Consider the following 24,430-nt stretch of genomic DNA (forward strand, 5'->3'; position numbering starts at 1 on the left):
ATGAGAGAGTAAATCAACTCCCAATCGCATTTATCTAAGTGTATTAGTCCAACTTTGAGAAAGTTGACTTAGTACAATATCAGTCAGACTAACATGTTTACATGTGTTTTAAAAGTCTAGTTTTAGTCAGACTAACACAATATTTCGACTTTTTCTGACATTGTGTCAACATACTGAGTGTATTACTTGTTTCTGTGGAATGCGGCCATCTTCTGGTCTGATCGTCGGCTATGTGATTGGCACCAGTAATGTGATGCTGGGTTGAACTTGTCCCAAAACTGATTCTGTCTCATCTTTTTTGCTGTAGGCTGCTGTGCTTTTCTTTCTTTCCAGTATCCCTTGTGGTTTTGCCAATAGACGCACTGCCCACATTCAAATGATATGGAGGACACGAGTTTTCACTTAAACACCTTATTTGGCATGAATGCAGACTTAAGAAAACCGCTCTCATCTGCAGGCAGGTTCCCACCCAGTGAGCTCTCGTACCGGACACAGATCCTTGGTCAGTTCCTGGCTTGGCTTCTGGACGGTTATGTCGTGGGCCTGGTTCGAGCCTGTTTTTATGTCACTGAGGGTGTGGGCCAGAAGAATGCATTGAGGTTCTACAGACAAGAAGTGTGGGTGAAACTGCAGGACTTGGCCTTCAGGTGAACACACACACACACACTCACACACTCACACACACACACACATACACACATACATACACACATACATACATACACACACACATTCACCCACAAAGGTTCACACTCATGCAGTCGTGGGACACAAGCTCACAAATCATTTTTTTTTTATTTAGGGGTCACCTCTCCAAGGGTCAGATGGAGGAATTGACTCCAGCTCAGGTGGCATCCCTCCCCAAAAACACTGTCATCTCCCGCCTTCGCTTCATTCCCAAGACTGATGGCATGAGGCCAATCACACGAGTCATCGGAGCAGATCCCAAAACCAGGGTTTTTATGCACTATTAAAGTTCTCCCTTAAGAATCCATGAATTGTGTATTTTTACATGCAGTGAACGTGTGAACATTTTTAGTACATGTCCTTTCTCCTTCAGCTCTACCGAGGGCGAGTACGGGACTTGCTGGACATGCTGCAGGCCTGTGTGCGCTCCTCTCCATCCCTCCTGGGCTCCACTGTGTGGGGGATGACGGATATCCACAAGGTGTTGTGCTCTTTAGCTCCAGCCCAGAAGGACAAGCCACAACCCCTCTACTTTGTCAAGGTTGTTTTTTCTCTGCCAGTATGTTAATTTTACAGAAAATGACAAAATAGTAGTGGATCTTTTATGCAGTCATTTTCATATATTTTCTGTGCTTCCGTGCTGGTGATGGCTGAGGCTGAAGGCATTATGTTTTAAGGTTGTCTGTGCATCTGTCCATCCATCTATTCATCTATTCATCTGTCCACCCATTCTTGTGACAGCAATATCACAAGAACACCCCAAGTTCAAGTGTAGCATGAACATCTACTTTGACTCAAGGATGAAGTAATTAGATTCTGGTGTTAACAGGTCAAAGGTGAAGGTCGAGGTGACCTTGTCTATCTCATTCCTGTGAACGCAATATCTCAAAAACACCATGAAGGAATTTTTCAAATTTGGCACAAACTTTCGAGTGGACTCAAGGATGAACTGATCTGATTTTGGTGGTCAAAGCTCACGGTCACAGTGACCTTGAATCTGTCTCATTCTTGTGAAAGCAACATCTCATGAACACCTTGAGGGAATTTATTCAAATTTGACACAAACATTGACGTGAACTCAACAATCAGCAGTTTAGAATTTGATGCTCTAATGTCAGGGTCACTGATCTTGCATCCCCCTCATTTTCGTGAAGGCAATATCTGAAGATGGCCTTGAGGGAGTTTCCTAAAATGATACACTTCGATACAAGCATGAGCTGAGTAGAATCCTATGAGATGATGGTCAAAGGTCAATGTCACGGTGACCTCATAAAACGTAACTCAAGAATTCATGCACTCAAATTTCACTCGTATGTCTTATAGGACATAATAATGTTGGCATTTTATATCCAAGACGTGAAAGTCAAGTAAAGTCAAGTCAAGTCAATTTTATTTATAGAGCCCATTATCGCAAAACATGGTTTGCCTCAGAGGTCCTTACAGTGTACGACATCTCTCTGCCCTTAGACCCTCACATCACCCAAGGAAAAACTCCTGAAAAAGTACCCCTGTAACGGGGAAAATAAAGGAAGAAACCTCAGGAAGAGTGGCAGAGGATGATGAGGGATCCCTCTTCCAGGACGGACAGACATGCAATAGATGTCATAAATAACAAATGAAATATAATCATGGCAAAAGGAAAGAGAAAGAGAGAGGGGAGGAGAGGGGGAGAGAGGCACAGCAATAAGGTCAACTGTGATATTGTAATGTTCTGCAAAAACACTTTTCTGTCTATTACTCAACATCATATCTCAAGAACAGAAGGGTCATGATTTCTCTCTGTGTGCTTAAGGTGGATGTGAGTGGAGCCTATGAGAGTCTGCCTCATGACAGACTCATTGAGGTCATTGGCCAGGCTCTGTTACCGGTCCAGGACAAATTCTTTACCATCCGCCACTATGCCAAGATCTGGGCTGATTCCCATGAGGGCCTGAAAAAATCCTTTGTTCGACAGGTACCATCATACACACACGTACTATACACAGTTTGATTGTAACAATATTGGACCCAATTTCAGAGTTTCTCATGTTTGATTAAGGGATATTTTGCTGGTTCTCCACCAGCTTTGTATCAAAACCATGAGATGAATAAATGAAGTGTGGTAAACATCCCTGCATCTAACCAGTGCCTAGATAACGAGATCATTTGTTACCAGCCAGCTGTCATCCACCAGCGGAGTGTTATTTGGGCTGTTGTGGTGCAGTGCATTCTGGTCGTTGTAGGTTTTCTACCTCCTGAGCAAAAGCACAGTCCTTTTTCTCTGTTTCTCTGGTCATGTACTGTAGCTTTAATTTCAAAAGTGTTTGTGTTTCTATTACATAGCCAGACAAGTTTTATTAAAACGCCATCTTTACAGCAGTGGAATACTTCTTTAATACAGGCTGATTTCCTGGAGGACAACATGGGATCCACCAACATGAAAGGGTTTGTGACATCCCTGCAAAAAAGAGGGAAAGTTCATCACGCCATACTGGTAGAGCAGGTGAGAGAGACATCCTCACATGTTTCTTTACATAAAGATGTTTGATACTTCCTACCTGAACGTTTCTTTTCTGTCTTTTAGAGTTTTGGTGCTGATCTTTATGGCAGAGAGGCGCTGCAGTTCTTCACCCAAATGTTAACCGGCAGCGTTGTTCAGTTTGGGAAGAAGTAAGCATTACAACACACACACTTATTTTGCTTTGCTTTGTCACAATCTGATTCTAGCTCTATGTTTTTCAGAACATATCGTCAGTGTCGAGGGATTCCTCAGGGCTCAGTTGTGTCCAGTCTGCTCTGCTGTCTCTGCTACGGTCACATGGAGAATGTCCTGTTCAAAGACATACCTGAAAAGAAAAGGTACAGCAGACTGTAGATGTAATAACACATGTGCAGCAGCAGGGGGCGCTCTCTTTGTACTGTAGCTCTTTTCTGTTTACTCTACGTTTTATTTCCCTCATTCTGTGTCCTGTAGATGTTTGATGAGACTGGTGGATGACTTCCTTCTGATCACCCCAGACTTACATGAAGCACTAACCTTTCTCAAGTATGACACACACCAAGTATTTTCGCACACATTGCTTTTCAAGTGACCATTAGTCCAAATCTGATCTGTAAACAGTATCATTGATGGGAAACAATAACATACACATGAAACATAACTGTTTTAGTTCCCAGTGTTAAAGAATTGTAGTGAACTTTGTTATCCTGTTCGTTTCAGCAAATCTATATATGGCATATGATAAAACCTGATTTTATGAGCTTTGTTATACACCGAGATCCACATGGTGATGTCTATTTGTCAGCAGATCTATAAAGGCTCCATAGTGTTTTTTTTTTAATGGAAAAAGACTTTAGACTTAAAAGATTTTAACACAATGCTGAAATTTTCATGCAGCAGTTGATACTAACACTTGTTCTTTGTGTGTAGGATCTTGCTGGCAGGGGTACCACAGTATGGGCTGGTGGTCAACCCACAGAAGGTGGTGGTCAACTTTCAGGTGCCTGGAAGTGTGGGCTCTTGTCCTGGCATTCGTGTACTGCCCCCTCACTGCCTCTTCCCCTGGTGTGGACTGCTGCTGGACACACACTCACTGGACATTTACAAAGACTATTCCAGGTGAAGCATCCTGTCAGCTGCAATTATTAGTGATGGCTCGATCACAAACATTGCACCAATCAAGAAATTGTAAACTGATTGAGATTAGCTATATTTAGCTTATAAAGCAATCCAATCCTTTGTTTTATGTCAGCTGTCACACAGGTGTTTTAATTTAATGCAGAACAATACAAAGCGCACCATTCGTCCACTCTTTTCCACTCAGCTCTCTCTATCTCACCTCTGTTGAGCTCCAGTGTCTGTGTAAGATCAGTGGCTGTGCCCTACACACCATAAACGAAAATGCAGTATGAAACTGTTTATTTATGTTATTTACCGAAGTTATGCACATCAATTCATTCCAGCTCAGCGTGAAAGTCTTGCATTTTGCCTTCAGCTATAGCGCATGGTGTTTCTCCACCCTGCTTGGAGGAGAGAGGAAAGGAGAGCAGTACAGAGCTTACTACAACCTCACTCACCACTCATCACTGCCAGAACAATTAAAGCTGTGGGAGCAAAAAGTCAACATGGTTTATGTATTAATGATGCATAATCCCCCCAAAAGGTGTGATGATGACAAAAATAAACACTCAACAGAATACAGCCCATTCAGTTTACTGAGACACAAGCTGCACCGAAGCAACAAACACTGGAGAATACTCTCTTATAGAGACAGAGACATTCCCTTGAGACATAGACGAGGCCAAAAAGACTAAGGAGAGGGTTTATCTTCCTATTTTTTTAAAGAAATGAATAATGAGTGAATAATAATCATTATTATAATAATAGGCTAATGTATTGCAGAGCTTTTCATTTATTTATATTGTAAAGCATAGGCTATACATTGGAATGATTTTAATAACTTAACAGGAGCCTGCTTAAAGTGTACACTGTGCAGCGAAATTATGTAGGAAAATCAGATCAGATTGGGACTCGGTATTGGCAGATACTCAACATTTAATGACTCAGATCGGGGGCAAAAAAATGTGATTGAACAGCCCTAGTTATTATTCTGTAGAAATACTGCCTCAAGCGTGCTTTTTGTCTTTTGTCTGTCTGAGTTTTTGTCTTCATGGTTTCTTGAAAGCCAAGTAAAAACCTGCTGCTCTCTCCTGTACTTTGTACGTACTCATAAAGGTTTTAGGGGACACAGTCTAGCATAGATAATGAATATTCTTGCACAAAGTGCTGTAAAAATTATAACCACATCTCCATTTACAGTATTTTTGCATGGAAAGTTCTGTTGTGTTTTTTCAACTTTAATGTTTGCATTTTTTAACCAATGCTGCTTTTTATTACTTTGCATCTCTAACAGCTATGCAGGACTGTCATTGCGCTACAGCCTTACTCTGGGCTCATTCCACTCAGCTGGACAGCAAATGAGGAGGAAACTGATGGCTATCCTAAGACTCAAGTGCCATGCCTTGTTCTTGGACCTGAAGGTTAGAGAAATAATGGTGCCTGCATTTTTATTTTTTTATTAAAATTGCAGGCACCATTGGGCTTCTTTTTAGCCTTTAATTGAAGATCTTGTAGCCGGTCCTTTATAAATGTTTAGGTCTTCCACTCTGTTCAATAATGCTCTTGACCCCACTTCATGTTTAAATCAGCTTATAGAAATAACAAATAAGTCAACAAATATCCAAGGTGACCAGCCACAAGTTACCCCGAAACAGCAACAAAGTGGTAAATAACAGGTGAAAGTTGGGGGTGGGGGTCACCCTTCTAAATTTGGAGGTTTTTGCTGGTCCATGTACGCGGCACAAACTGAGCCCTCTGTGACTTCTTTTTTTCCTCTGCAGTAGTTTATGAGTCAAAGGATGGGTAATTGTTCGGTCAATCTGTGCAGAGCTGATCAGATCAGATCAGTGTAGAGAAGCAGCTGCTGCAGAGGGATCACGGAGCAAAACCGCAACGGAGCTGTAACGCAACACACATGCAAGCAGAAGAGAGTACACGAGTGCATGCTCCAAGAGTGTGGTGCAATCTGTAACTGAATTGTGTATATACAGAAATTTCAACAGTGCTTCTCATGAACAGTCCAGCTCCAAAAATAGAAAATCTATTAGTGGCTGCAGGTGTTTTGTTCATGAGGGGCTGCCACGTATAAATAAATGTGTGGGGCAACCTGATATGCACAGGACCTACAGTGAAATGGTTTAGGAAACAGAAAATAACTATTTAATATTGGCTATGCTAATTTTTAGGGCTGTACCCAACTCAGAATTATGTTAATGGATCAGATCTGGCTGTTCAATAATAATATTCGATGATTACTTTAGTTTTTCATGCAAAATCTTAAAGTTTGAACAGGCTCCACCATTTGTGCAGTGTGACAACAGCATTCAGTTAATATAGGAAAAAAGCTAACTCTGCTAACAGCGGGTCATAAATGTGCAAGACACTGAATTTCAAACAAAAGTCAGAGACTGTATCATATTAAGTTGCTATGAGATTTGAATTCACCACTTCTAAGTAGAAGGTCTCTGCTCTCTACCACTGAACCTGATCAGTTTAAAATTTGGTTCACACTGTACACTTGAAGGAGTCTCAGTCATCTGAGGGTCTCAAACTGATGATTCAAATCTCTGACTTTCAAGGGGCAGCCCTACTAAATTTAAAGACAGTTTGCCTCAACTTTACCTTTGATAAATGTTCCTGCATTTATTTGGTAGAGATCATGAGTCCCAAACATAATTTATTTTACATTTAATTTCCTTTTGGCCCTTTGCATCTGTGCTAATCATAAGATAATGGTTTCTTTTAACTTTGCAGACCAATTCTCTTGAGGCAGTCTACAAGAACATCTACAAGTTAGTGCTGCTTCATGCACACAGGTAAAGACAGTACACGGTTTTCCATTACAGATTTGTGCAAAACTTAAGTGATATTTGAAATGTCAATCCAAAACAATTGCGAGATGACAGCTTTTCCATTCAGTGGTGTTATGTGACTTTTCCTCTGGTGATAACATTCAAAGAAGCATGGTGAGGGATGTTTGAAACATAAGCAGCTTTATTTCTATTGCAGTCATAGCTCTAGCTGTCATTATTTCCAATCCAAGGCCACGTAGGCTCGTTATGGAATGATAATGGAAGAGCAAGCCCCTTATACGTGGGAGCGACCACATAGACCACATATGAGGGATTTCTGGAAGGTGATGGTCCGTGATTTCATTAAGGAATTGTAATATTCAGGATGAACTTTTGAAAAGTTATGCTATGCAGTAACACCTTTTGTAGCACCTGTTTCATCATGCCAGAGTGAGCCTTTTTAGCATCATGTGACCTATAAAAGCCAAAAAAGTTTCCATTGCAGTTTTGTGAAAATGGCTTTTTCGAATCGCCTGAAATATCCACCTCATGCCAGGGTAAAAACTTTTTTTGCGATAAATGGTATTTTTTAGAAATTGATGTCTTTCCATTAGGCATATTTTGTATTTGCAATTTCAGTTTGCGCAAAATGAGGCTTAATGGAAACCTGTCTAGTGACCTTGCTTTTGACTCTTTTTTCCCAGACCTGAAGTGCAATCTTAAATCTGTACTGTAATCTTTTACTGTCATCACATGCTATTCTGCTGTCTTTTATTCAGATTAAATAAATTCAGTGGGCAATGTGAGTAATTTTCCATTACCTACCTGAAGTATTGAAATACAGTTTAGTTTCTTCAGACACTACTCATTTCCCTCTCAAATGAACTCACGGGCCTTGACTTAATAAATAGGTAAGTGAATGTAAAACTGCTTATGTGAGAACAGCAAGGGTTATTAATCAATAACTGCACTGAGCTGAGCAGGCATTGTCCTGCCTTTTATCTCAGTGTAAATATGTGAATGGGCAGGCTTTGTCTTTGTCGTCTCGTTTGTCTCCTGTTTTTCTCTCCCTCTCTCTCTCTCTCTCTCTGTTTTTTAGGTTCCATGTGTGTGTCCAGAGTTTGCCCTTTGGTCAGACGGTTGCTAAGAACCCCATGTACTTCCTGCAGATGATCCTGGATATGGCTGAATATGGCAATCAACTCATCAGGCTCAGCAACAAAGGCAACATTTCCCCATCATACATATGGAAACAAATATTTCAAGCAATATCAAGTTCAAAATCCATTTTCTTTCTTTCTTTTTTTGAATCTCTTCCCATTTACCCAGGACTCACATTAGGCAGTAAGGCCCAGACTGGCATTGTGCAGTATGAAGCAGTGGAGCTGCTTTTCTGTCTGTCCTTCCTGTTGGTGCTGTCACGATACCGTCCTCTTTACAAGGATCTGCTCCAGCACCTGCACAAACGTATGTGGACCTACCTTCAGGAAACACACACACATGCACAACAATACTACACAGGAAGTATCCTATGGTAGCACAGGATGACAAGCAATATTGTCAAAACATATTTCTCCAGCTACTGTAATGATAAGGTTTATGTAACATTTCATAGAAAAGATTAAATACATTGTGCTACACAACCTGCACACAACACAGTAACAGTAACTCAGGGCTCAAACTAATAATTAATGTCATCAGTGTTTAATGTATTATTATTATTGTTATGCCTCTGTGCTGGGGATAGCTGTGGCTGTAGGCAAAGGCATTATGTTTTCTGTACGTCTCATTCTCATGAACGTGATACATCAAGAACGCCTTGAGGATATCTCTTCAACTTTGGAAGAAATGTCCATTTGGACTCAATGATGAACTGATTGGTGGGGGGGTTGTTGGTCTGATAGACACGATGCTGACACCTTGCACCCCAGAGCTTGGGTGACAGAGAGACTGTGTGCTTCACAACTTCACCATCACGTAGGGTCACAGTTTAACCCATGCAAAGAGAGAGCGAAACAGAGTCCAGTTTGCCTCCGACTCTTTGACAGTGGTTGTGACACTTTATAGTTTGTAAAGTTGGAAAAAAACATCTGAAAGTTAGGAGGCACTAAAGCCAGAAGTGGGAGGTGTAGTTACTCTTTAATCACTAAGAATATTATTTTGATTCAAGTATTGATCTGCACTTCATGTAAAAATGTGAAGCAGCTGGAAAGCTGTAAGGTCTGTGAGAGGTCTGTGTGTGCATGTGCTGCAGTAAGAGAAGCTGAGCAGCAAGTGGAATTTTTATGCCAAAATGAGCACCAAAACTACACTGTACTGTCCAATCTCACACCAGCATCAGTAAGCTTGTTCCTGTAGAGCTGGGAATTTATGTGCCTTATGAAAAGACTCGCTATAAATGAACTAAATTAAAACATCATCACAACTTTCCCGGAAGACCAGTCTCTTAAAATGTGGACTTTGTTAGAGGTGCACTCAACCCAAAAAATCTAGGTACCAAACAATCTCACATTTAGTCACATTATTGCCACATCAGTGGATGAATTTTCTGAACACTTATTGTCCTCTGCTCCCACTCTTGTGACAGGGAAGCGCAGTCTGGAGTGGCGTCTGGGAGATTTGAGACTGGCTAGAGTCCGACAGGCTACTACCCCGAGGACCCCAGTGGACTTCTTGGACATCCAGATGTAGACTACTAGCCAGCCCCAATCACAGCACCCAGCACAACCATGAAACCCTCAGCAGCTCAAAGGTAGAGAAAAGAACTTAGTCCTGCTTTACTAAAATGTTCTTGTTGCGAGTTTATCCATATTTTTTTCTTCCTCAAAACAGTGTTCAGAAGAGGGTTTAAATGAGAGAGACACAGTGCTTATTTATCTGTTATAAAACATTTAAGTGATAAAGCTCAGTCATAAACACACCCTATAAGCCAACATCCACCAGATCAATAAAAATAGATAACTTAAAATCATCCAGCTACTGTTACAGAGCCCACCCCATCCCACAGCTGTTAGTCTGTCTGGACTTTGATTTATACTTTGTGGTAGTTTTCCACAAAGAAGACATGACGTCATCTGGAAGATCATTTGGATGAGCTTTAGATCTCTGCAATGAAGTGTTGTGATATGGCTGCGAGTTACAGTATGATGTGTTAGACTGATAGTTATTTACATCATGTTCATTAGCACTATCCAACAATGTACAAATGAAAGAATTTCACTGTTAAATATGTAAATAAAACAGTTTTCAGCTCCTATTAAATGCAGATAAGTGTAAACATCAGTAGCAAAGTCTGTTCTAGCTGAGCCTGACTGATTAAACTATTCCAGTGTTTCAACCTCGAAACCATCATTGCAGTATGGATTTAGGTCAGCACGAGCAGAGGACTTCTTGATGCCACGGCAGATCAGTTTGTAGAGAGCCACCAGAGGGATGGAAATCACGGGCACAACACAGAGGAGGATGATTATGGCAAACACCCAGTCTGGATAGGGCTTTGTTTCAGTTTCTGGAAATTTTTCCTTGAGGAAAAGACAAAAGTGTAAAATGTAACATTTAGAATATTGTAAAATTATTTTATTTATAAATCTGTATGGGTTAAACAATTAAGGTAAAACATGCTAAATGGCTAACTTTAAAGGTTCTGGTAGGCATATTTATTTATCTTCTGACAAAAAATCTTGCTGGTGCTAGCTTCATATGTAGCTGTAGACATGGGAGTGCATCGATCTTCTTATCTAACTCTGCAAAAAGCAACTAAGCGTATTTCATTGTAAAACTGGAAAAAAAAAAAAAAAAAAAACTTGCAGTCCATTAGCGATCTGTTTTGATAATGCAGCAAACATACACTATCCCTGTGTGTTGTCAAACTGGATAAACTCAACTGCATCCTCTTCTTTGAAGTTTATTGTCAATGGGCTAACATTGTTTTGGTGCAGTACCACCACCAGCTGGTATGGTACACAGTCACAATGTCCTACAATGCTTTGGGGTGCTCACTCCGGCTAACATCACGGTCCTGTTCTCTGTATTCTAATAGAATTTATTTAAGACTTGACGCCATAAGTTCTTAACGTCTTCATACCAGTTCCCTTGACTTGCTTACATAGGCTGGGTTCCATGCAGGATAAGAGGGGTGGTTCTGTGCCTGGACAACCACATAGGAAACAAGCACCGCCAGGAGCATTAAAGGACTGATGACCATCCAGCACACCTTCCAGAAGATGTTGGGCCTCTTCCCGGTCATGAAATAAATGTCTTCACTGAAACTGTCACAGAAAACAGGGACCATAGAAAATGTTTAACACACAGGGATCTAAATTGTCATTAGTCAACCAAAGAATGTAAGAGTATCAAAGAAGAAGAGAAAAAGTTACGTTTTCATTCCACGGACATAAATGACTCCAATAATCTCGAAGAGTGCAACGATGAGCAGAGGTACAGAGCCCACATAGCTGTTAAAGACCTCCACCCAGTAGTTCCCCGAGCCCAGGGTGAAGATGAGAGCAATCAAGAAGGATACTAAGCAGATGGCCGCTAAGGAAGCAAGAGACAAGTTTTTCAGAGAGGGAATTCAAAAGGGAAAACATGTTATAAAATGTATCTATTTGACATGAAGTATTTCTGATGTGATATTATGATTTGATCTTTTCAGAGGTCCCAGAGTCCTTCACACAAAAAAAAATCAATAAAAAAATCTCTGAATTTACAGTTTACAGTTGAATTTACAGCCACAATTTCTTCTGTAGGTTTAATCTTTAGGTTATGGCAAAGATAAGTTAATAAACAATGATTTAGGTTACAGTTTTGCTAGCTTATCCAAAAAGTGATGAAAGAACGTGCATCAGGTACACAGGGGACGAAAGGCACCACCTTCTGCAAGAGTGTAATCCACTACCAGTACAATCGCTACCAAATTGCCTCAGCTACCACCTTTAAAATCATTCAGTAGGTTTACATGATGGCAGAAAAGTTAAATTATTGTGTCAGTCTGACTAAAACTGGACTTTTAAAGGTAGATATGCTTTGTGTGCTTGACTGCTGTGATTTATTTTATTTACGATGGTTTATAGTTTGAGTTTCTTGATAGAAAGATTGTTTCAAGCTATTTTATTTGATGTAACATAATTTAATGTTGGTGTGTTAGTGTGATATCTGGCCAGCTTTGACCTGATCAATTGTAATCATTGTTCACTTTGGTTGAAAACATATGCCAGCTTGTTTGCATCTTTTTTTCCTTCACAGAAGGTAGGACAATATCCAGAGAGAAGGTTACAATAAATACCACTGAAACAGTTTGTGTTCTTGAAAATGTATATTTTCATTTTTGTAAAGATGGTAAATGGATGAACTGTCATAGCGCCTTGCTAATCTTCTGATATCGCAAAACATTTTTACACTACATGTCATCACACACTGTGCCAAAAGTTTAAACATTTACATGCACTCAGCTATTAAAATGAATCTGAGATTCAGTATCTTGTCCAAGGGTACTTTGACATGCAAAGAAATTTGTTTATGTATCAACCTGAGTCACAGCTGCCTTATACTTGTTACATTTATTTAGTTTTAGCTTTAATTCATTTAAATTCATTTTATTGTTTCATTTTATTAATTTGATTGAGGTGCCTATAAAATCATCAAATGCATTTCTTTGATCATACAGTGACCACTTTGTGCATGGTGTTATACATTTTAGATGTTTTGAAAAGTACTCAGTCATAAGATAAACAATAGTTGTTGTTCAAAGGCACACCTCATATTTCCTTAATGCAGTGATACTCAACTTATGGCCCAAATGGGGCCCCCAGTATGGTGCTGGTTGGCCCCCCAACCATTTTCTAATTCACAATAAAAATAAAGTGATTCACACTGAGAATTGTTTTTGTACTTTTAGTGTACGTAAGATGCCAGAGTGCATAAAACAACATCCAAATAGAGCTTTTTTTTTTTTTTTTTTTTTAAGTGCAAGGAGGATCCCTAGCACCACCCAACAGAGGTCCAGGCTAGGCCGATAAGGTGCTAAAATCATAGAAACATCCTAAAATCTAAGATATGTCCTAAAATCCTTGAGACCTGCTTAAACAGTACAAATATCCTAAGATCCTAAAACGTCCTAAAATCCCAGAAACCTGCTAAAATCCTAGAAACATCCTTCAATCCTAGAAATGACCTCAAATCCTAGGGACATATATGGGGCTGCTGCAACTGGCCTTTGGCTCATGTTATTTTATAAAAGTGGCCCTCAAGCAAAGCAAGTTGAGTATCCCTGCCTTAACATGGTCTGAGTTACTGTATTTAAGTTATCTGTTGTGTAAAGATGAGTGTAATAATAATTGTAACAAAACCATTTGTATCAAGACAAAGAGTTAGGTTGCGAAATCTACTTCAGAAAGTTTTTGCTTCTAGATTTTCTTAATTTAAGCGTATTTGTATTATTATTGTATTTTACCTCAGAAGTGAGTAAATGAATGATTAAGGCTTAATTGCTTATTTTGTTGGTGGATGTCTTCAAGTTGAATCAGTACATTTAACATTTTAAATGGAATTTAAATGATTTGAACTTATTTAATTACTTAGTGTATTTTGTTTTTTTCTCTGGCAATTTTTTTAGAGGTTTTTACCTTCTTCTTTTGTCTAAGGAGTGTAGTTAGTCAAAGTGAGTCTTTTACTCATTCACAAATGAAGCAAGATTGAAGCACGATGTTTTGTCTCAGTGTTAATGCCCTTGACACTCTCACTCACTCAGTAGACTAAGTGTCTTTTCTTGAAGCAGCCTCCTGTTAGGCTGCAGGGGAGACAGAGCTCATTGGTGCATTAGGATAATGCTGATCTCAGGATCAAAAAAAGGGGTGAACTAGTAGAAAAATGTTTGGCATGAAGGAATGAATGATAAGATAGTTTAACATTTTCAGAGGCCTCCGATTCCTCCACACTTGGCATGGGATATGCTAGGAAGCTCTGGGTGTCTGGAGGTTAAGCTATGATGAGGACCTCATAGATAACAATTATTCTGGATCAAGGGTTATGCAACACTTTTTACGCCTTCAAGGAGGCAATGTTACTTGAAGTTTTTGGTACATCTGTGTCCGTGCATACTCTTCTCTCAGATTGTAATAAATGTATATTCAAGTAAGGACAACTGGGGGTCATCAAGTTTGTTATTCATCAATCAAGACTCAAGACTGACCACAAGTTTTCTACATCACATGTACATCTTTAAATTCAGAACAGCTTTAGCTGGTTTGCAGGTACCTGTTACGAGCTCATTTGGGATCCACTTGGGCACCAGTTTGAGTTCCCTTACAGGATTGAGGACTCCCTCTATGTTGCCAAACATGGATGTGAGGCCCAAGCTGAAGAGCATGATAAAGAACAGTATAGCCCATATCTGAGAGCCTGGCATCTCGATCACTGCTTCGCTGAACACAATAAAAGCCAGGCCGGTACCTGATGCACTCTGGGGAGGAACATGAAAAAGAGGCCAGAAAGTAATCAGAAAATGTACATGTTTGACCAGCAAATGATGTACTTTGCTACAGGGGGGAAAAGAGGAATGTACAAAAAAACAACCAGGATTTGGTTGAAGAGGGAAATTAGAATAATGATTATCTGGCAAAAAGAATACAAGATTGGATGTGTTTTTAAAATTACAATACCTGGTCGAGGAATGTTTGCAGGTTACAGTGAGTCAGGTTCACATTGGCCATCTGACCCGGAAATGAACTATTTAGATGCTTAATCCAGTCATCATAGTTCTCCACTGTGATGATCTGGTCTGCAATCTCAAATTCGTTGGTCAGAACCAAGATGTTTCTACGGATAGGATACGAAAGAACATTAGCCTCACTGGTTTCATTAAGAAAAAGAATAGAAGCTGTAGAATTTCATAGAATATCTGTGCATACGTACTCCTTCATACAGGAGTTGAAGGCGTTGTTTGCTTTAAATCCCAGAATGGAGAAGATGGGAATGGAGCCGTAGAGAGATGTGGCACTATTTATTATTCCTACTAGAACAGCATCTCTCTCACAGTTATTTCTAATGGACACACAGGAGAAAAATGGCTCTGTAAGTCATTACACAAACCATTGCAATTTTACTGAGGGAGTTTAATAAGTATTAACTGCTGGAAAGACATTCTTTTCATTAAACCAGGCAGTCTACGTCATAGAAAGATGCAATTACTTTTGAAATTGGGGCTACATGACCAGAGAGAAAAAGCTGTGGCATTCACTTTTGCTCAAGAGGCATTAAACCTACAGCTACAAGAATGTACTAAGCCACACGGAATCCATAAATGCTCCCACTCATGGGTGACCTAATGTGAACTTGGAAGCTTTGACACAGGAAACAATATGGCGGCCGGTTGGTAACAAATTTTCTTGAAAAACAGTTAAACATGTTTCTGAAAACATTTAAGACAAGAAATAGTCAATTTAGTAACATAATCTTGGTTCATATTTGATCAGCAATATCTAGTTTCACTAAGCCCAATAAAAAAGCTCACCTGAAAGAAATGGAAGACCTGACCCGCTAGTGTCAGGACAATAACCTACTCCTAAATGTCAGCAGAGAGGGTCGGTAGTGTCAAGTAGGCTACCTTGATGACCACATCATGAGGGCCTTGCTCCATACTGGCTAGCTCAGTGGTGAAGAAGGCGGAGACTGCTCAATGATGCCTGAGGAAATTCTGTGTATTCTTTCAAAAAAAAAGAAATGTCTTCTCCTGCACCATCCAGAGAGTCCTGGACTACTGGTGCCTGCAGGCTGAACAGGACTGTAAAGCCCGCTATAGGCACCGCTCTACCTTGCCGAAAGGATGTTTAGACCAGGTGCTGCAAAAAAAGGGCCAGGAAAATCACTTAAGATTCCAATCACCTGGATAACAGCCTTTTCTACCAGTTGAAGTTGGGAAGAAGGTACACTGTACACAGTTACACCAGGCCAGCACTAAGAGGCTCAGGGAGAGCTTCTGCCTTAAATGAAGACTCTGCCTAAGACCCCCAATCCTTACCCCCATGGACATGTATTTATCATCCTAGCATCCTAACCCAGAGGGCTGGTCTTCTCTGTTGAGGAAAACCAGTGGGACCATTGGATCAACATCTTCAAGGTCCATCTCCACCCTGCCAAAGAGACTTCAGTTGCTTTGCACCACCTCTGTATGAAGCAGTTCTTACACCTGATTAAGGCTTGTGAAAGGATAGAAAGTGGTTCAATTTTTCTGTTAGATACATTCCCCATAGGCTGGTTAACAGGGACTGACCATATCAATCTTGGCCACCAATGTATGCATTTGAGTGTGAATGGATGCATGTGACAAACAGTGTGAAAGCATTTTAAATGGTTGGAAGACTTGACAGGTTTGCACAAGCCAAACCTCACAATGAGCCTGAACCAGAATAGACTCCCAAGTTCCCTTCACAATGGAACAGGGGCCTGCAGTGAACAATTACTAAGGCTGATAGCTGAAGCATTTACTGCAGCCTACTAAAGGGAAGCTAAGAGGGCATGCATTAGGTGAGAGAGGAAGTTGTCAATATGGCCCATGCCTCTCGCTGTGTCATAAGCCCTAGATAGTAGGTCATCTGTGCCCTAATACTGGGGCCAAGTGTACCTGGTATCTGGCCTCAGATTCTTGTCAGGGGAACTTATAAGGGAGTACATGACTGGTATGCAGTCAAGGCCAACTTTTGCTGCATCCTGCATGGCTGCCACAGGTCAGCCAAGAGACATAAGAGCGGAGAGAGCCTTAGTCCCCCTCTAGTGTGCATTCAGCCCCCTCAGATTTTTATCAGAGGGAGAAATAGTATAGGTGGTTCAAGACTGCTTTGCATCCAGCTGCAAATAAGCTAGTGCCATGCCAATGACAGATCCCTGTCATCTGCCCTGTCTGAAGAAGTTTGAGCTGAGGAATGGAAGTGAAGCCTAAAGGTATGGAAGGGCTCCTCCTCGCCATAATCATCAAAGAAAGTGCCTAAAGCTGCCACTCAGACACCATCCTCCTGTAGAATCATTTCAGCCATGGGTGCATTGGGTACACCAGCAACCTCTGTACCAGCACCAAAATGGAAGGACAAAAGAGGAAACTTGAGCTGGACCATATCAGTGGTTAGCAGATCCATCTAGGACAGCCTGTCAGACCTAGTCATCGACATTTAGGATGGGTAGACAGGAGTTTGACCTCGGCCAGTCTAGCAGCCTTTACTGCATGAAGCATGAAGCTGCAATTCAGGCATGGGTCTTCAGAGAGGCCCTCCCTCAGATGCTCAAGGCCAAGACAACAGGGACAAAGGTCATGACTGTTTTTGAGTTGAAGAGCCATACTGTTACTACAACTACATGAGTTAACCTAAGAAACAGTGCCAGAGAAACTCTGCTGCATCAAATGCTGCAGACCACTAAAGTCAGTAGAGCGAGAGCACACACTGACTGTGAAATCAAGAGGAGAAAGAGTACATGTAGTTAGAGGGCAGTGACATTCTCTTCACTAACACAGTAACTGTCAACATCAGCTAACACTGAACTCACTCTTTTGTTAGCGGTCCACTTCATGAGCTTGAACAAGAACACTCTGCTTGTTATGTGCTACAGTGAGAGAGGATCAGGAACAAGCTCTTTACTGGCACAGTATGTTGTCAATATTAGCTAACAGAGAGAAAACATGCTGTATTTATATTTATATCGCTACAATGAGAGCGGAGCAAAGACACTTTCTACACTGACAAAGTATGTTGTGAATATTAGACAACACCAAGCAGGCTTGGTCTTGTCACAAGCCCTCTGCTGACCATGAAATCAGTACCATTATATGTAATACCAGATAACTCCTACTAGCATCTTGATGTGTGAGCTTACCGACTGATGTTTACAGGTGAATTCGTTTTTATCATGCCAGTGAGAAGTGAGGATAGGAGTGTCCACCAATTTGAAAAGAAGCTATCCCTGCCCGGAGAGCGATAGCTTGTTTGCTTTTGGAAGTCAAATAATCTGTAACTACGACCAGAGTGATCATAAGGCTACAAGTGATGAACTCTGAATAAGCATCAATAACTTAGCTTAATGCTACCACAACAGGTAACCTGCTTAAGCAAGAAGATGAAAAAGGAATTATCTTGGGGATAAAACAGGAAGTTTTCCTGGGTCATCTAAGGTCAACCATGAGTTTGTAGATAAGAATACTCAATGACAGTCAATGCTACACCACTGCCTCTGGTGGTCAGGAAGGACAAATTAGAACGTTACCTCTCTGGATTATAGCTGGAGAAAGCTATCAGACCTCCAAAGGCTACCGAGAGAGAGAAGAAGATCTGCGTGGCAGCATCCAGCCACACCTGTGGGTTCTTCAGTATCTCCCACTGCAGCAAGCATAAACGCAAGACATCAGGTTTCCTGAACAAAATCTCTTATCACCTGTTCTAGCAACAAGTGGTTAAACTTACATCAGGAGTGAAGAGGTACACAAGTCCATCAGTAGCTCCAGGCAGAGTGAGGGCTCGGATCAGGAAAATAGTCAGCACCAGATAAGGAAATGTGGCTGTCACATACACAGCCTGAAATATGCAAGCAGACAATACAGCCTTCATTAACCCTTTCTTTATTTCTACATCTTACTCTAATTGTCAGCAGTAAAGTGTGTCTGGTGTAGTGGCTGATTCTGAAATAGGACATTTTATCCTTTTTACCAGGTAAACGGACCTTTCCCATGGACTCGATGCCTTTAATGAAGCAGATGTAGACGATACACCAAGCACTGGCCAGACAGATGACCAACCACCAATGCAGGGAGCCGCTTGTCTCAATGTCAGTTGTGACATTCAGGGTCTCACGGTACCAGAAGTAGTTCGCTGAAGTGCTCTTTTCACATTCTGCATTATAGCCTTTATGAATCCAGACAGTGAATAATGAGCATGTGAGATCAATAAAATTCCACAATGGCCTAATCTTCAAGTTCATAATTTCAGAGATCAGTAATAAAATATATTCTGTATTACACAAGAGATGTGTTTCTGTATAGTTAAATATAAAAAGTGGAGAAAAAAATTGGAGTCTGACCTGAAACTCCCCATAGAGCCTTGATAGTTTAAAGTCCTTACCAAAATAATTCTAATTTCTCAAACCAAATTTGATACATTAGAATGTATCCTATACTTTTAAGCTGCTATTAAGCAACACTTTTTAAGTTACCGTTACAGTTTTTGACAATACATGTATCCGGTGCAGATAGAATGACCGATGAGTTTTCTTGATACCTGTGAGGTCATCATTGAGTGGACACTGGCTCCATGGCAGGGGGTTTTGGAAAGAGTTAAAGAGGTACCAGAGCACCCAAGCCAGGAGGGTATTGTAGAAAATGCTCACCAGCAATGACACCAACATTGAGGCAATTCCTACACACAGGATAAATAAAAACAAATGACACAAAACCAAACATTTTCAATGCCTCAAAAAAGTTTTCAGAAAATGAAATAATAAAGAATATGACAAATTAAAAAAATCTTTAGAAATGTTACTAATAACTCTAGGTCACCCACCAACTCCACCCAATAGTGGTGAGATGGTGTACCAGACACCGACGCTGCCCATGCGGAGTCTCTGTCCTATAGCCAGCTCCAGGTAGAGCAGAGGGAGGCCCTCAAACACCAGCGCTATCAGATAGGGGATGAGGAATGCACCTGAAGACATGAAGTTTAACATTTAGCTTAGTCATCAAACCAGACTTCAGACTTCAGGCTATGAAAAAAGTGCTCTGCAATACTAAAAGATCTCAAGCTACTGAAATACAGTTATTACAGTTATAATATTTAGACACTAGGATGATGACTGGAATTTACTTCAGTTTTCCAGGTGTCCTAAAACTGGAGGAGTCAGGCTAGTAAAAATGTTATGATAGTTTAATATAAGAGCATCTTACCTCCTCCATAGATTTGGCAAAGGTAGGGAAAACGCCAGACATTTCCAACTCCCACTGCAAAGCCAATACATGTTAACAGGTACTGAACCTTGTTGTCCCATTTAGGTGTCTCCTCCACCCCAGAGTCTTTTGTTTGGCTCATTGTCACCTGGAAAAAAATGGCTTATCACAATTCCAGTTCTGGTGCAAGGATCCAGCTCTTCTAATCTTTAGTGGGCAGTCCTTTAATGTCCAATCAGGTGCAGCTTTGAGAGTTATAGATTGTATTGGTTTTTAAGGGGACTGAGAACATCAGGCATTATGTTTTAATGGTTAAACCTGCCAGCGTGTTTAAAATGAGAGTGTGCTAAGACTCAGATTAATGGATAACCTGGTGTTACACTGACCTAAGGCATACTGTGATGCATTTAATAACCTTGAATCATCGTCTTGCATCGTATGCCCCTGCCAACCAGTCAAGCCGCAGCTTACATCCCTGTCTGTTCAGACTCTTTAGTAGTCATGACAGTTGACGATGCTTTAATCATGGATGTTGCTGCAAAGAAGCTACAAATTCTAAAACATGGATGCTTTGAACATCTTCAACCCTGTAGCACAGAAGATCTCGATATAGTGAGTACAGTTCCTAACAGAGTTAGGGCAATGGATAATAATAACAGCATTATAAATAACATCATGAGGTCATAATAAAGTTGACCTTTGACATTTTATGATATTTCTTAAAGACATGGCCAAAATGGCATTTTGGTGAAGGCACAGTGACCTTAAACTTTGACAATCATTGACATGTAATGCCTCTGGCTGTGACTGGTGTGTTTTTATTCGGTTGCTGGCAACAGTTATATCATGACAAAGCAGTATGTTTATTGAATCATTCAAACATTGAACATTAGCTCACAAACCATTTTTGTGATTTAGAAGTGATCTTTCCAAGGGTCAGATGGAGGAGTTGTCTACAGCTTAGGCTGGCTCTCTCCCCAAAGCCAGTCATCTCCTGCCTTTGCTTAATTCCCAAAACTGTTACTCTGTGCAACTATCCCCACCATCCCCAACACCTCATACCTCTCTCTTCACAGAACTACCAGCAACTGCCTAGAGCTGTGGCCTGCAGCTCATAATTTTGATGCTGACAGCAACTGACGTAGCATTAAAGGGATACTTCACCAGTTTTCACACAGCTTTGTATCAAGACAAAGTAGGAAATATGTGTAGATAAACTGTGGTAAACATCCCTCCATCTAACCAGTGCCAAGAAATCCCTCCTCCCCTGGCAAAACTCTGCTGAGTAAAGCAAACTGATGCAAAACATGTCATCCAAAAGAGTCTTGCTGGCTCTCCTGGGCTGGTGTAGCTGTTGCTCGAACTACAGATTGTAGTTCTGCATTTTCGGATTGCCCGCCACCCATGCTGCTTCCACGGACACAAAGAGTGTAGAGTCAAATCAGGAAACAGACCTGCCTCTCTCCCTCTCAAAGTCTGACTCAAAGTCAGACTTTGATCCCTCTTCCAGAACGGACAGACGTGCAATAGATGTTATAAATAACAAATGAAATACATTCATGGCAAAAAGGAAAGAGAAAGAGAGAGGGAAGGAGAGGGGGAAAGAGGCACAGCAATAATGGAAACAGACGCATGTCATATTACTATAAACATTCCTTTGTGACATAGCTTATTTTCTGCAATAATCCAAAATCAGCTTAAAAATTCCCATAGGCTTTTTGACAAAGGAACCAGGGCAAAACTAACTTCTTTAGCCTACAGAAAAACGTCATCCTTGGGGCACTCTGTTGGTCTGGTGTGGCACAGTGCATCTGGTAGATGAATGTTGAAGTTGAGCAAAAGCACCCTTTTTCTCTGTTTTCTCTGTAGGACCAACTTCAAAAGTTTTTGCATCTTTGTACCGCATAAAACAATATAACAACATCATTTATATAAAGTCGTTGGTCACTGACTTTACTCACACGCTGAGTCTGTGAATGTCCTCGTTGCTGAACCAGTGCTGAAACAACTAAGCTTAATAATTTATTGGTTATCGTTTCAGGTCCAGAAAGGACGGTGTCTCGGTCAGGGTCAATCTGTAGTTGTAATAACATATCTACAGCAACAGAGGGCAGTCTCGCTGTACTGTAGCTCTTTGCTGTTGACTGTATGTCCTCAGTCTGCAACAGGGGGTCAGAGACTGCTGGGGAGTTACTATGGGTTTGATTGTTTAATCAAAACTTAACAGTTACTGTATTTTTATTTTATATTATCTATATAGATGCACTTAATAATTTAAGTTTAGAAAGTTTAGAGTATTGCATATATAAGTTACCCCACAGCTGGTAGCATACTTGTCCTCTTGTTTTGAGACTACACAAATACAGTACCAAAAAATATTTCTGAAGAATATTTTGTTTGATTTGGTTGGTTTATTTGTCAAAGTATTTCGTCTGCTTTTAAAACTTTATTTATTTTGAGCTTTATTCTTGTACAGCTATTGTAGCTGGTTTTACATCTAATGGCTACATCAGTGTATCCAGTGTACCCTTGGGCAAGATACTGAACCCCAAATTGCTCCAGGTACCGCGCAATCGCAGTGTGAGTGCGTGTGAGTGGTTACTGAGTTGCAGCTGGCACCTTGTACGGTAAATTTGGCCACCAGTGTGTGAGTTTTTAAGAAAAAATCACCCCATCTGTTTGTGGTGCAGCCTCTTACTGATCGTCTCACCAAGAATTGTTCAGCTGAGAGAAAATTAATTAAAAGTGAGAGCACTGGCCATTTGACAGCTCTCTGCCACGGACCGGCTTATGGAAGTCTAAGTCATTCAGTATGTCTTCAGAGCTTGGCAGGGAGGAGAACAAAGCAGACATCCAGGAGGTAACTTCAAGGTGCACATAGGTGTGTGGTAAAGTACTGAACACAAGTGCATGCTTTCAAAATACCTCATCATTCTGTATTCAGCTGGATGCAGAGGGAATTCCAAGAGAATATATGCAATGCCTGATGAGCAGACCAACTGCGCTATTGCATGGGCTGAGTTCCTCAATGTCTGTATCAAAGTGCTACTCCCCTTGCATGCTGAAGAAATGTTGGACTCATGAAGACTGCAGGGCGAGTAAAGACCAAGTTCCCAACAACAGCTCCAAGATAGCACTGACAAAACACAACCCCTTGATACGGATGCCAGCATACTCAAGATTGGTAGAGATTTCCTGAGGGTACACAAGGTCTGCCAACAGAATAGGCATCCAGACAATACATCATTTGCTCCAAAGCCAAGAATGGGTCCTTTTTGGCAATATATGCCTTGTCCACAGGCAGTTTTGAGCAAGTCAAGTCAAGTCAATTTTATTTTTAAAGCCCATTATCACAAATCATAATTTTCCTCAGAGGGCTCTACGGCACACGATATCCCACTTTCCTTAGACCCTCACATCAACTAAGAGAAAAACTCCCCAAACATACCCTATAACAAGGGAAAAAAATGGTAGAAACTTCAGGAGGAGTGACTGAGGTGGGATCCCTCTTCCAGGACGGACAGACGTACAATAGATGTCGTAAAAACAATTAGATTACAGTAAATGACAAAATGATACAAAGGAAAGAGAAAGAGGGAGGAGATATGAGAATGGTTGTATGAGCCATCTACTATCTTGTATCAGTTGAAATAAATTTAGGGAGGCGTTCAGTAAAACACCTTAGCATCACCACCATCCAGCAGCACCTCCATGTACAGCTCAACGGTGGTTGTTGAAGACAACCAGGCTAAAACCATCACTTATATCTGCTGAGAGTCATAGAGTTGCATCATCATTGAAGGACGAAAGGTTTCTTCAGATCATGGAAGCCGGCCTCCACCAAGACAACTCCTGCAACTGTGTTGTTACTTTATTCCTCTGGAAGACCTAATCCCTTTAATTGTGGACTTTATGATAGGTGCACCCAAACCGACAAATCTAGATCCAAGTTCTTACACGTACACAAGTAAGTTTTTTGCTACCCTCAGTTAAATTTTACAGGTGTTGGAAATAGTTCAGGGGGATGAATGTTACTGTTCATGAAAAGAAAGAGAAAAATCTGTCCTGTGCTGCTGTCATCCTTTTAACATGAAAGCACCATCTAGAGCAGCTTCTAGGGGATCTGATACCTGCCAGGTCACTAACCCTAGCCCCAATCATCGCTCCCACAACAACCATGAAACTTAGTCATGCTTCATTTAAATGTTTATGTAGTGACTACATTTTTTTCTGTCAAAATAAATGTACTGCACTTTTTTGGCAGTGATGTGATCTGATCTTCAGTGTGCCAAACAATTATACAATGCTGGGGGAGAGGTTTTAAGTGAAGGAGAGAGAGACAGAGAGAAACAGTAAAAAGCTTAAGTGATAAACTTCAGTCATAAACACACCCTATGAGCCAACATCCACCAGATCAATAAAGATAGATAACTGAAA

General features: G+C 40.7%; 2 protein-coding genes across 5 annotated transcripts in view; one reads left to right on the forward strand and one right to left on the reverse strand.

The window, feature by feature from the left end:
• tert (telomerase reverse transcriptase) overlaps positions 1-24,430 on the forward strand; it is a 31,743-nt gene that overhangs the window by 4,552 nt on the left and 2,761 nt on the right. Inside the window, exons 3-17 of one of the 4 annotated variants that reach the window (XM_042506002.1) lie at positions 458-647; positions 803-956; positions 1,061-1,228; positions 2,480-2,641; positions 3,068-3,169; positions 3,251-3,336; positions 3,409-3,525; positions 3,641-3,712; positions 4,097-4,285; positions 5,580-5,706; positions 7,040-7,101; positions 8,177-8,301; positions 8,407-8,544; positions 9,665-9,829; positions 11,203-11,284. In XM_042506002.1, coding sequence (XP_042361936.1) covers positions 458-647; positions 803-956; positions 1,061-1,228; positions 2,480-2,641; positions 3,068-3,169; positions 3,251-3,336; positions 3,409-3,525; positions 3,641-3,712; positions 4,097-4,285; positions 5,580-5,706; positions 7,040-7,101; positions 8,177-8,301; positions 8,407-8,544; positions 9,665-9,768 — 1,796 coding nt within the window. In that variant the 3' untranslated portion in view covers positions 9,769-9,829; positions 11,203-11,284. Of the gene's footprint in view, positions 1-457; positions 648-802; positions 957-1,060; positions 1,229-2,479; positions 2,642-3,067; positions 3,170-3,250; positions 3,337-3,408; positions 3,526-3,640; positions 3,713-4,096; positions 4,286-5,579; positions 5,707-7,039; positions 7,102-8,176; positions 8,545-9,664; positions 9,830-11,186; positions 11,285-24,430 lie in introns of those variants that run through there. The other 3 variants (XM_042505997.1, XM_042505998.1, XM_042505999.1) reach the window with 3 other exon arrangements.
• Positions 9,839-20,135, reverse strand: slc6a18 (solute carrier family 6 member 18). The gene is made up of 12 exons (XM_042506004.1): positions 19,994-20,135; positions 19,614-19,754; positions 19,332-19,469; positions 18,778-18,959; positions 18,522-18,632; positions 18,325-18,437; positions 14,989-15,117; positions 14,736-14,892; positions 14,332-14,536; positions 11,454-11,613; positions 11,183-11,345; positions 9,839-10,598 (listed from the first exon to the last, which is right to left on the reverse strand). The coding sequence occupies exons 1-12, from the start codon at positions 20,133-20,135 to the stop codon at positions 10,398-10,400; spliced, it is 1,842 nt and encodes a 613-aa protein (XP_042361938.1). The 3' UTR covers positions 9,839-10,397.

The sequence above is a fragment of the Plectropomus leopardus genome, chromosome 18 (genome assembly GCF_008729295.1).
Source record: "Plectropomus leopardus isolate mb chromosome 18, YSFRI_Pleo_2.0, whole genome shotgun sequence".
In the NCBI taxonomy this organism is placed as follows: Eukaryota; Metazoa; Chordata; class Actinopteri; order Perciformes; family Serranidae; genus Plectropomus; species Plectropomus leopardus.

Coding starts and splice junctions, on each gene's coding strand:
- slc6a18 (XM_042506004.1), bottom strand. CDS start 20,135: ATGAGCCAAACAAAAGACTCTGGGGTGGAGGAGACACCTAAATGGGAC. Junction 18,960..19,331: donor ACTCAATGATGACCTCACAG/GTATCAAGAAAA, acceptor GGATTCATAAAG/GCTATAATGCAGAATGTGAA. Junction 15,118..18,324: donor TCCAGCTATAATCCAGAGAG/GTAACGTTCTAA, acceptor TGTGTCCATTAG/AAATAACTGTGAGAGAGATG.